This window comes from Leiobunum rupestre, chromosome 3, assembly GCF_980474605.1.
Source record: "Leiobunum rupestre chromosome 3, qqLeiRupe1.1.hap1, whole genome shotgun sequence".
NCBI classification, from domain to species: domain Eukaryota; kingdom Metazoa; phylum Arthropoda; class Arachnida; order Opiliones; family Sclerosomatidae; genus Leiobunum; species Leiobunum rupestre.
Genome location: NC_143386.1, coordinates 61,147,543 through 61,160,565, shown reverse-complemented (window position 1 = coordinate 61,160,565; position 13,023 = coordinate 61,147,543). Strand labels below are relative to the sequence as shown.

Sequence of the window (13,023 nt, the reverse complement as noted above, 5' to 3'; positions counted from 1 at the left end):
ATAAGATATGATAATAATCTCAATTAAAATTTGGTGTGATGTAAAAAATAAACTCAATTAAAAATTTGGTAATATAAAAAATATTCCCAATTAAAATTTGGTAAGATATAAAAATAATCCCAATTAAAAATTGGTAAGATAAAAAAATATTCCCAATTAAAAATTGGTAAGATATAAAAATAATCCCAATTAAAAATTGGTAAGATATAAAAATAATCCCAATTAAAAATTGGTAAGATATAAAAATAATCCCAATTAAAAATTGGTAAGATATAAAAATATTCCCAATTAAAAATTGGTAAGATATAAAAATATTCCCAATTAAAAATTTGGTAAGAAAAAAATATTCCCAATTAAAAATTGGTAAGATATTAAAATAATTCCAATTAAAAATTGGTAAGATAAAAAATATTCCCAATTAAAAATTGGTAAGATATAAAAATAATCCCAATTAAAAATTGGTAAGATATAAAAATAATCCCAATTAAAAATTGGTAAGATATAAAAATAATCCCAATTAAAAATTGGTAAGATATAAAAATAATCCCAATTAAAAATTGGTAAGATATAAAAATAATCCCAATTAAAAATTGGTAAGATATAAAAATATTCCCAATTAAAAATTGGTAAGATATAAAAATATTCCCAATTAAAAATTTGGTAAGAAAAAAATATTCCCAATTAAAAATTGGTAAGATATTAAAATAATTCCAATTAAAAATTGGTAAGATAAAAAATATTCCCAATTAAAAATTGGTAAGATATAAAAATAATCCCAATTAAAAATTGGTAAGATATAAAAATAATCCCAATTAAAAATTGGTAAGATATAAAAATAATCCCAATTAAAAATTGGTAAGATATAAAAATAATCCCAATTAAAAATTGGTAAGATATAAAAATAATCCCAATTAAAAATTGGTAAGATATAAAAATAATCCCAATTAAAAATTGGTAAGATATAAAAATAATCCCAATTAAAAATTGGTAAGATATAAAAATAATCCCAATTAAAAATTGGTAAGATATAAAAATAATCCCAATTAAAAATTGGTAAGATATAAAAATAATCCCAATTAAAAATTTGGTAAGAAAAAAATATTCCCAATTAAAAATTGGTAAGATATTAAAATAATCCCAATTAAAAATTTGGTAAGAAAAAAATATTCCCAATTAAAAATTGGTAAGATATTAAAATAATTCCAATTAAAAATTGGTAAGATAAAAAATATTCCCAATTAAAAATTGGTAAGATAAAAAAATAATCCCAATTAAAAATTGGTAAGATATAAAAATAATCCCAATTAAAAATTGGTAAGATATAAAAATAATCCCAATTAAAAATTGGTAAGATATAAAAATAATCCCAATTAAAAATTGGTAAGATATAAAAATAATCCCAATTAAAAATTGGTAAGATATAAAAATAATCCCAATTAAAAATTGGTAAGATATAAAAATAATCCCAATTAAAAATTGGTAAGATATAAAAATAATCCCAATTAAAAATTGGTAAGATATAAAAATATTCCCAATTAAAAATTGGTAAGATATAAAAATATTCCCAATTAAAAATTGGTAAGATATAAAAATAATCCCAATTAAAAATTGGTAAGATATAAAAATAATCCCAATTAAAAATTGGTAAGATATAAAAATAATCCCAATTAAAAATTGGTAAGATATAAAAATAATCCCAATTAAAAATTTGGTAAGAAAAAAATATTCCCAATTAAAAATTGGTAAGATATTAAAATAATCCCAATTAAAAATTGGTAAGATATAAAAATAATCCCAATTAAAAATTGGAACGATATAAAAATAATCCCAATTAAAAATTGGTAAGATATAAAAATAATCCCAATTAAAAATTGGTAAGATATAAAAATATTCCCAATTAAAAATTTGGTAAGAAAAAAATATTCCCAATTAAAAATTGGTAAGATATTAAAATAATTCCAATTAAAAATTGGTAAGATAAAAAATATTCCCAATTAAAAATTGGTAAGATATAAAAATAATCCCAATTAAAAATTGGTAAGATATAAAAATAATCCCAATTAAAAATTGGTAAGATATAAAAATAATCCCAATTAAAAATTGGTAAGATATAAAAATAATCCCAATTAAAAATTGGTAAGATATAAAAATAATCCCAATTAAAAATTGGTAAGATAAAAAATATTACCAATTAAAAATTGGTAAGATATAAAAATAATCCCAATTAAAAATTGGTAAGAAATAAAAATGTTAATAAAATCCGATTTAAAAATTGGTCAGAGCTAACAATTTATATCGATTAAAAATTGGTTAGGCCTGAAAATGTATCTGAATTAAAAATTAATGAAATCTAAAAATTAGCTGAATTAAAAATTTATCAAGTCTAAAAATATTATTCCGATTTAAAAATTGGTCAGAAGTAAAAGTAATCCCAGTTAAAAAGTTGATAAAAACTAAAAATAATCCAAATTTCAAAATTTATCAAATCTAAAAATAATTCTATTTAAAAAAAAGATCTAAATATTTCCCCTACTTAAAAATTAATCAGACCTAGTTTAGACGTTCCCGTTGATAACGTCGAGTGCTTAACCTCTCTAAAATGACAAGAGCTTAAAACGCGCATATCGTAGGCCTCGCCTTGGATTTCCGACATTGTTAAATGGGATATTCATTAATTGCGATGTACAAAAACTAGAAAATCAACGCGAAGATGGAAAAACCACTTCGATTTATAAATTTATCCTTTTTGCGCCGAAGATCATAAATTAAGAAGCAATATCTATCAAGGCAGATGGGGAAGAAAAAACCTTCGACAGCATTAGAAAAATCAAACCAATATGTAACGGTCCGCGAAAAGTAGACAGAAAACCGGTTAGCAGAAAGGATCTGTAACATCTCATAAAACATCGCTCAAAGTTCCCCAAAACTACAATAAAAAAAGCAACCTCTCAAAATTCGTCCTTTCAAACCGGCGCGACGCTTAAGAAAAATGGTTCCCCCCAAACTACAATTTTCGGAAACTTTCTTTAAAATGCCAAAGTTAACGAAATGAGTCGATAAATCTAAGGAGGTCCGCGAAGGTTTATCCGAAACCATCTCTAGATGTACACAACACCTATGGCCAGAAACAAACAGTCGCGACGGTTAGAGAGTCACGTAAATCAGACATTAATATCTTTTTTCCAAATGATAATTTTTGGAGGTTCTAGCCTAGATTCTCATACTCGACTTTTTAAAAAGTTATCGATCAGTTAATCAACCTTTTTAACTAAGCGGGATATTCCCCGACAAAGTTGAATTAAAAATGTAAGGAATTGAATACCGAGCCAGATTACGACCTTAGACAAACCGGGAGAATTATACGACAGATAAGGCGTGCACCGTTGGACCTTTAACATTACTTTGTAAACCGGGAAATTGGCGGAAAGGCGGGCGCTACTGGAACTCGATGCTTCATCCGCCCATCCCGATTGTGTAAAAAGTTGTAAGATTAAGCTAGCCAGAGAAAGATGCTAAACTATTTACTTCGTTTTTTTTAATCCATAATGTTTATTGGTAAATGTATCTGGTAGAGTGAAGAATTTGGGCCATGATGGCGAGTATATAAGGGACGTGGACGATGGGCAAAGTCATCATTCGCTTCCCAGTAAGCCATCAGGACAAGGAGTACCCTGACATCCTCTCTTTGGAATTTTACAAACATCCGTTTTACCTCCAATCATCAATATGTTGACCCAGGTACATAGTATAAAACGCAGGATAGTTTTCAAATTCTAGTTAGACAATTTGGTTAACTTGAGCCACTTAACGAACAACTCGTAAGTTTGCTTAGATGAGGGATTTGTGTTTGAAAGACTAAGCCTTTGCGGTCCTTCCTTTAGCAGAAGAAAATCTAGCAGAAAGCGAGCTTCTCTCGTTCGTCACTAGATGGCTCCATGCTAACAGAAAGGGCTGGAAATCAAGCATTAATATATCACTGAAAATGTGCCCACTAGCAAATTAAATAAATCGATGGAAATTATACTAAATTAATAGTTGTTAAAAAATAGCCATATCGCGTTAAATTATGTCCATTAAAGGAAAAACCTAAACATAAAACAACTATGTTTCCAGGTTCTTCTTTTCGTTTGCTTGGCCCTTTGCAGCCAGGCTCAAATCCTCCGCGCCCCTTTGGGATATGGCGCTGGCCTCGGTTACGGTGAACCAGTCTACGTAAGTATTAAATACCATCCACCCGATACTGGGAGCCACCCGATTAAACTAACCCCATCGTGACCTGTACAGCCACCTCAACCATACGATGTCGGTTACCAAGCTCTGACCTGGGATGGCGGTTCTCTCAGCAAACAAGAAACCGGTGATGAAGCTAACAGGAAGGTCGGTTCTTACAGTCTCAGCACCCCCGAAGGCACCGTAAGACAAGTACATTACGTCGCCGACGAATTGGGTTTCAGAGCCACCATTGAAACCAACGAACCTGGTACCGTCAGCTCTGCCCCCGCTGGAGTACAGGTAATTAGGTCCCCACCAACCCAAGATGATTTCAACGACTGACTCTCGTGTTTTTCGGTTTCAGATCATCTCTACCGCTCAACCACATCCGACAATCCCCGCTCCATCCACCGTTCCAGCCGCAGCTCCAATCGCCGCCGGTTACGGCAGGCCCTACCCATACGCTTATTAGAAACTTCCAACTGCTTTACAAGTTCTCCAACACTTTCTTCTGGGGGAAAACTACGGACTTTTGACTGCCAGTAACTCTCCGCTATATATATATATATATAAAAATAGACTAAATTGTATTCTTAACTTCCAAACGCGTTTTCTCTTAATCTGTTTAAACTTTGTGGTATAATTTAATATCGTTGCGTGCAGGAGTGTTAAGCCTTGGTAAGGCGAAAATTATCTGTGATTTTGTTTCTGCGATATTTTCTAAATAGAATTTAATTATGTAGTTTAAATAGGTGAATTTTTTTCCGTCGTGTTCGTGTAAATATCGTGTCGTCCGTGTCTCGTCTATCGTCGATTAATTTTTCCCGCGTGTTCGATTAATATTGGGCCTTTCGTTACTCGGTTTTGTAATCGGAAAAGCGCTACCCGGTCGCCATCTAGCGGCCGGGAGATGGTTTCACTAGTTACAAGAACGTGTAATTTACGTCCTAAATTGATTTACTTTTACTTTTTCATTGTTTAAGAGAGCTTGTTATTTTAGAAGGCACTGTCGGAAAAATGGAAATACAAAAAAGGGCTAAATAAAAGATTCTTTATTGCTAAATTTTTTTTTTAAATATATCAATAAGCATATTATAGCATACTAGCTACCTACAGGGATGGTTCGACTCCCACAATCCCTCTATCGGCGAAAATGGGCGTAACACCGACTGCCCATGTGCGAATGTATCACATGAAGCGATCGTGATGGGTAACACATGGAACTTCTATGCGTAGCATCTCTTGTTGGCAACACCCTATTTTTGAATGGAGCTTCTAAGCTCCATAATTTTTGAGTCTATTTTTACCTCTCCGAGGGGACAAAGTCCCCTAGGAGGGGTTATACAACGACCGTGTCTGTCTGTGGGTGGGTCTGTGGGTGGGTCTGTGGGTGTGTCTGTCTGTCAGGACTGCGAACGCGTTCGCATTTTCGGTGCAAAGTGTAATCACTGCGTACGCAGTTTCTCAAAGGGTTGGCAAAACCACCGTGCGACGGTGAGCGTTAACGGATGCATTTGCGGTTTGGTTTGGATGGTGTTTTTTCGCTCACCGTCGTGACGGTTTGGTGTATTACGTTTTTGTAATGTTTATGCGTAGGTTGTGAGTGTTGAATTTGTTGTGTTTGTGTTCTGATGGATGTGCATGTTGAGTCTGTTGTGTTTATATGGGCGTTTTCTCTCCAACTTCTTCTTAATGACTTTGGGACGGACCGAGTGCTGAGTGTAATGCTACCTCTCAACGTTCAATGGCAGGGTTTCCACCAGTTGTACACGGTATTCGTCTTAGTATCAATTTGCGATCGCATCGGGCGGGATTTGAACCCGAGACCTCCTGATTGACAGGCGGACGTTCTACCACAGAACCACCGACACTTGTTATGCCTTATTGAAAATTAGACCTTCAGCTTTATCGGAAGCGTATTTAATAGAGTACGAAATTTTGGTTTAATTGAAATAGAATTGAAATTGAAATTATTGCATCGAAGAAATTCTAATTTAGCGTTTCTCTATTGATTAAAAACAAATGCGCCACCCAGGTTTCGAACCCAGACCATTCGGCTTGGCAGTCGAGCGCTCTACCACAGAACCACCGATAGCTGCTTAGATTCACTGAAATTAAGACAGGCATCGTAAGCATAATAGGTAATAAAGTCTTTTTTTATTAATGAATTTATGAAGGCCTAATCTGGTATTTTTTAAAGGTTAAATCTTGTTTTAGCGCAGTCAGCCGAGATTAGAGGGTTAAAGGGTAGACCCTGTGGGTAGTCCACTTTCTTAACGACCTATATATAGTTCTGTTAATTCAAAGGAGATAATTTAACGTTAATTGCTTTAAAAGCTGGCGGTTAGTCAAGTGGCTCTCTGTGCTTTGTTGATGGTAAGGTTTTTGCTTCTTGTAAATACATTTGGTGTGGATATTTGGATATCTACGATTTCTTGGGTATGCGAGTCATTATATGATATTGGAAATTGGACGGCATTGGTCTTTTTCATGTGGTATGCGTCACAACGTCAACAGGAAGTGAACGAGTCGTCCACTACCAGATATCTACGGTATCTTCATCAAGGGCGAGTGTTGAAATAAAATGAGCGTTAAAGATGCGGCAAGTATTTCGTAAGCGAGTAATTCCAAAAAGCCTCTGTAGATATTTCTTTCATTAAAATTTGCGTCGTATTATATTTAACTGATAAACTTGTTCTGTAAAAGGGTTTAATTCAATTGTGCATTGTTATAGTACGTCTAACGTACTGTTGTAACTACTTAACTTATGATATTCTGAATAAATTAAAATTGGTCGTTTCGTCTCAATTATTTTAATTATAATTAAAATTTTATACCGGGCGGGATAGAAATGGGTTAATATTTTTAACAAATAACTCTAAATTGCGGAGATATATCTTTAAGGGTTATCTCGAGAAATTAATACCACTAGGGACAATTCTACCGAGGAGAGGTATATTTTGGGTTGCCAACTTGTTTGTAATGGCCATAATAATTTTGTTACAGGGTTCGTACACGACCTGTAAAACCTGGAAAAGTCAGAGAATTTGAAAATGTTTTCAAAGGTCAGGGGAAAGTCAGGGAATTTTAAAAGGTTTCCAAAAGGTCAGGGAAAAGTCAAGGAATTTGAAAATAATTCCAAAATTCCAGGGAAAAGTAAAGGAATTTGAAAATAATTCCAAAATTCCAGGGAAAAGTCAAGGAATTTGAAAATAATACCAAAATTCCAGGGAAAAGTAAAGGAATTTGAAAATAATACCAAAATTCCAGGGAAAAGTAAAGGAATTTGAAAATAATACCAAAATTCCAGGGAAAAGTAAAGGAATTTGAAAATAATACCAAAATTCCAGGGAAAAGTAAAGGAATTTGAAAATAATACCAAAATTCCAGGGAAAAGTAAAGGAATTTGAAAATAATTCCAAAATTCCAGGGAAAAGTAAAGGGATTTGAAAAGGAGGCGATTTTAAAATGACCCCTAAAAATCAGGCAAATAAATTTTTGAAAGAAAATATTTTTTAAGATTTTTACCTCAAACCATTCATTTATTCTACAAAAATGGTCTGGGAAAATTTGGCAATTTGGTCAGCGAAAACCGGGACATGTCAGGGAATTTAAATTTTGTGCGAACCCTGTGTTATGAGCCGTAAGATGGGGTAGATTTCGTAATTTTCTAACATGGCCTCTGTATGTCCGTAATCACTGTAGTGCCTAATTCGCCAATAGAGGGACAGTGGCTCCGATCGCTTTTTCCCAATGGGGGCCGAAGCTCACTAATAAACTTGGAATGAGGCTGCTGGCAACACTTTCTTGCTACGGATGCTTAAAGTCCGACTACATAAATATTCGGTTTACTCTGTCTTTCACTGGAAGTAGGCTGACTGCATGTATTGCAGTAAGCCTACTTCCAGTGAAAAACAGAGTAAACCGAAGATCTATGTAGTCGGCCTTTAAAAGTAAACTGCCTTTAACATAGGCGGTTTTACCAATGGGGGCTTCAGCCCCGCCGCCCCCATGGGATCGGCGCCACTGTAGAGGGATGGGAATAACGGTTTGCATGCTTGCTGGAGATACTCAGTGCCACCGAAGGAATAGACTTTGGTTTCGCGTCCAAAAATGGGCGCCGTTATTTCCGAGGGGTCGGACACTTGCCATTATTTTGTACGGGATTTCGGGATTTCGTAGAGATTTTGGCGATTTTATCATTATTTTTGAAGTGATTTTGGGATTTCAATGTTAATTTACCATAGAGAGAGTTAAAAGATTTTGCGATTTTAGACAAAGTGTACGGGATTTTGGTAAATGTCCGACCCCTAGGTTATTTCCCCTTATTATTGCTCACCTAGCAATGATTGTAGGCGTCGGCGATGATTTTGGAAAATTCCTACTATGTTCATACCTTTCCCTACGGTCAGTCTATCTTCACTCTTCTGTAAAGTGCTTTGTAAGGTATTTTCCAGATTTTAAATATGTTGATGTGATTTAAAAACCATAATTATTTATCGGCGATTTTCTTCTAAAACCAACCATCGTATGCAGTGAAATAACGATACCTTAATGCTGTGTTATTATTAGGGCTGTGCGAGTAGTGGTTTTAGGCAATCGAGTCGGTTATCGAGTATCAAATATTTTTTCATCGAGTATTCGAGTCGAGTAATATTGAAGTCGAGTCGAGTACGCGAGTACTTGATTAAGGGGAAACTTTCTCTTATTCGAGTCGAGTAACTAAAAAAAAATGAGTAATATTTTTAACGAGTCGGGTTATCGAGTACTTGATTAGGAGCTGGTTTTATTCAAGTAATTATGAAATTAAATTTAAACGGAGTAACTTTCAATGCTGAAAAATATTCCTTTAATTTAAATGAACCACAGTTTCCACAACTATGTAGTTACCGTTTATTGCCCCCCAAAAAGGTATAAAACCCCTCTTCGAACTTTGTAGCAACGAAAATAGAAAAACAAATACTCGACGAGTTTAGAGAGCAGCTTATTCGAGTAATCGGGTACCCGAATATTAAATTTTTTGGTATTCGGTAATCGACGAGTATTCTCCAATTACTTATTCGAGATCGAGTTCGAGTACTCGACCTCAAAAAAGGCCGAGTACTCGATGATGTTCGAGTACTCGCACAGCCCTAGTTATTATTCCATTTTTAGTATGCCTTTACTTAACGTGGGTCACCTTCGCTAAATGAAGTATTCTTTGCCTCGTCGTATGGAGCCGTGCCGAGGTGTAGGAAGCGTATTTTTATCGATAGAGGCGCATATCGTTTTGGATATTACGTCAATTCGACGTTACTTACCACATAGCTTTCAGAAACTATTTCGACTAATGGATTTTAATTATAGACACATAAAAATTCTATGAAGAAATTGTTTTTCATAAATCCCTAAAAATTTTAACATATCAAAATTTTCAAATTAACCAATTCCAATTAATAAATTCCAAATTTTCAAATTAACTAATTCTAAATGAATAAATTCCAAATTTTCAAATTAACCAATTCCCAATTAATAAATTCCAAATTTTCAAATTAACCAATCCCCAATTAATAAATTCAAAATTTTCTAATTAACCAATTTCCAATTAATAAATTCCAAATTTTCTAATTAACCAATTTCCAATTAATAAATTCCAAATTTTCTAATTAACCAATTTCCAATTAATAAATTCCAAATTTTCTAATTAACCAATTTCCAATTAATAAATTCAAAATTTTCATATTAACCAATTCCAAACTCTCAAATTAACCAATTCCAAATAAATAAATTTCAAATTTTCATATTTACCAAATCCAAATTAGTAAATTTCAAATTTTCAAATTAATCAATTCCACATTTGCAAATTAATCAATTCCACATATTCAAATTAATCAATTACAAATATTCAAATGAATAAATTCAAAATTTTCAATTGAATAAATTCAAAATTCTAAAATGAATAAATTCAAAATTCTAAAATGAATAAATTCAAAATTCTAAAATGAATAAATTCAAAATTCTAAAATGAATAAATTCAAAATTCTAAAATGAATAAATTCAAAATTCTAAAATGAATTCAAAATTTACAAAATTATTATAACGATTCTAATGTAATAAAAATCATTCCCAACTCTTATTCCCTGACCGACTGAATCTTAAGATTTTTTGGTTGATTCGTCACTGCAAAATGTATACTTTTTCCGTCCCAAAGCAAGTGAGCATGGACGGCGACTGACAACCGCCACTGACTTCCATTCTATTAGATTCCCACAACCGAACGATGATACTTTGAAAGTAAAAAAAAAAAATTATTGCCATCTATTAAAAGCAATGTTAAATTTTACTTAAAATTTGAACGAAACGTAACTTCAAAATATATAATAATACTCTAATAACCTATAATAATTATACTAATAAATTAATATAATAAAGAAATACCATTTAACAATATAATTCCTAATTAAATTCTCAATCATTCAACAGATGGCGCTTTCGTTCCATTGCAAAGTTGCCGAGATTTTTAAGGCGGTAAAATTCAAAATTGAAGGTTACCTGAATCCAGTGATTTCGAAATTTATAATTATGATTTAAGTAAATTTGAAACTCATATGCACAGTACCGTACAAAGACAGTTTGGGCCCGGGGAAAATGATTCTATTTGAAAGCGGGGAGGGTGCTTGTGGAAGGCAAGGCGATGGGCCCCTAAGAAGCATGATTGTGGGTCTTTTACACATGTACAGTTACAATAGAATTTTAACTCAATTTATTTTAATGGATAAACCCGGGTACATGATGAAAATAAAAACGTGTTCGCGCCTTAAGTATAGCTCTGCTGATCATGGTCTAAACACACACATTTTTTTCCGTGTACGTACCCTGCTTTACTTTTAAATATGTATCCGATTTCGCCTATAACGCAAGAGCTCAAAGTTTCTGCCTAAATTTAAATCCAAAAGTTGTCTTCATTCATTTAGTTGACAGGTATTAAAGCAGATGGCGCTATTTTCCTAAGCTTGAATTATCTATTTTAATACGCATCTTCCCCAATAGAGGGCAGAGGAGTCGCTATCCACTTTGCGGGAAGGTGCTTCCATCTAGAAGCGCTTTCCGGAAGCGTTTTGTCAGCGAGAGTAAAAGTGAGGAACGGGTGAAAAGAATTTGCGCAAGAGTGGTCCCAAGAAAGGGTGAATCGAAACCTGTCCCCCGAAATACGAGGAGCAGTGGGAATGCGGCAATAGTAGTCACAGGTGTGTCACGCCGATGTCCTCCCATCTTTCTAACCCAGGTGTGCAGTGGCGGCTAGAGATATTTAAAACGCACCTTTTGCTATAATGCGTTTTCGAGTGAAAACCGTGCGAAAAAGAGTTACCCCTCTCTTCGGGAATTTATAGCGTAATTTATTCTTAAGCCTTTTAAACGGCTAAAATAAGAATTTCTATTAAGGTTCCCGTAAATGAAAGGAGCCGGACTTGGCGAAATAACTATCTTTAAAATGGATCCACGAACTAGTTACACTACCTAAAATAGAAGAAATTGAATTAGATTGTAATCAAGAATCAATTCAAACGATATTAAAATTCCTACATCGACATTCGGGGTTTTCAAAACATAATAATTAGAATCTGGCAACACTGCGATTTTTTTTGGGCAGGCTTACAAATTTGGTCTAGCAGCGCCGTTTATACACCGCAGAAAATGGCGAACGTTTGCCCATAGAAGGTCTCTGTCCTATGGACGTTATTCCTATTTCCATATGTAACATAATTGCTCATAAGTATGCCACTGTACCTTTATTCCATTAAAAAATATTCACTAACGGTTTGTTTCACCACGAACCAGTAAAAAGGTGGACTACGTTAGATTTTAACCTATTTATTCATCCTAGTAATTTTGGGAGTCACACTATTGGCTAGTAACATATGTATTTCAGCCAATGGAAAACCTCTAAATTGAGAAGGAATTTTTTGCGACGGAATTTCAGTCTGCCCAATGTAGCTTTATTGAAATTTATAAACTCGCTCGGTTTGTGCGGATGAAGTTCAATTATGAGTAATTTAGAAAAATAAAAGGTTGGGGAAAATGACCAATAAGTAATCGCTTTCCGAAAATGGAACAAGTCGTCGAAGTGGGATATTCCACCAGCGTTATTAAAACCCAAATCAAGCCTAGAAGAGTTAGGCCTAGGCTCAAAAGAATCTGGTAAATTTCAACTATTTTTTCCAATAAACCTGCTTCTTTTATTTGACAATGCAAATTTATTTAAGAACGTGAGTCTCCGAGAACCTCATTAATTTGCAAATTAATTACATTCACAGAACTTGACACTATAGCTCCTAAGCCTTGGTTGTTCAAACCGGTTTGATTTACTAAAATAATGGCCGTCGGTTTATCAGACGTAGAGCTAATTGAGCGATGGCATTATTGGCATTTGAGATTCGATGACGTCAAATATTACATCAAATATGACGTCAAATATTACTTAGGGTACGGATGACTCAATTAGCCTTTTCAGTTTACATAGAGCCACGTAGTGGCAAATGCGAGAAGCTCATGAACTGCTGGATTTTCGTCTGCTAAGCAGACGATTTTTCAATAAAGCGTCTGCTAATATCTGTGAAACAAACCGTTAGTGAAGAAATAGAGCTAGTGGCATACTTATGAGTAATTATGTTACATATGCTATTTCCTCCAAGCGGTGGGTTTCAGGGCTGGACATAAGCATATTTATTTTAGTAGTCATCCTGCCTAGTAAGCCTCCTATCTTAATTTATTTTAGTAGTTACTGACTAGTGGGCCAAGGTTACAAGGTTATGGATATTTAGGGAAGTTTTT

At 33.6% G+C, this 13,023-nt stretch overlaps 1 protein-coding gene across 1 annotated transcript; it reads left to right on the top strand.

Annotated features, from left to right (window-relative positions):
- The first annotated feature begins 3,352 nt into the window (after window positions 1-3,352).
- Window positions 3,353-5,243, top strand: LOC149953682 (cuticle protein 10.9-like). Its single transcript, XM_090170275.1, has 5 exons — window positions 3,353-3,484; window positions 3,573-3,738; window positions 4,114-4,212; window positions 4,285-4,512; window positions 4,577-5,243. The coding sequence occupies exons 2-5, from the start codon at window positions 3,727-3,729 to the stop codon at window positions 4,682-4,684; spliced, it is 447 nt and encodes a 148-aa protein (XP_090026401.1). The 5' UTR covers window positions 3,353-3,484; window positions 3,573-3,726; the 3' UTR covers window positions 4,685-5,243.
- The last annotated feature ends 7,780 nt before the right edge of the window (window positions 5,244-13,023 follow it).

Excerpts from the sequence above, each read along its gene's own strand:
- LOC149953682 (XM_090170275.1), top strand. Across the intron at positions 4,213-4,284 it reads GTTACGGTGAACCAGTCTAC|CCACCTCAACCATACGATGT; the intron begins GTAAGTATTAAA and ends TGACCTGTACAG. Across the intron at positions 4,513-4,576 it reads CTGCCCCCGCTGGAGTACAG|ATCATCTCTACCGCTCAACC; the intron begins GTAATTAGGTCC and ends TTTCGGTTTCAG.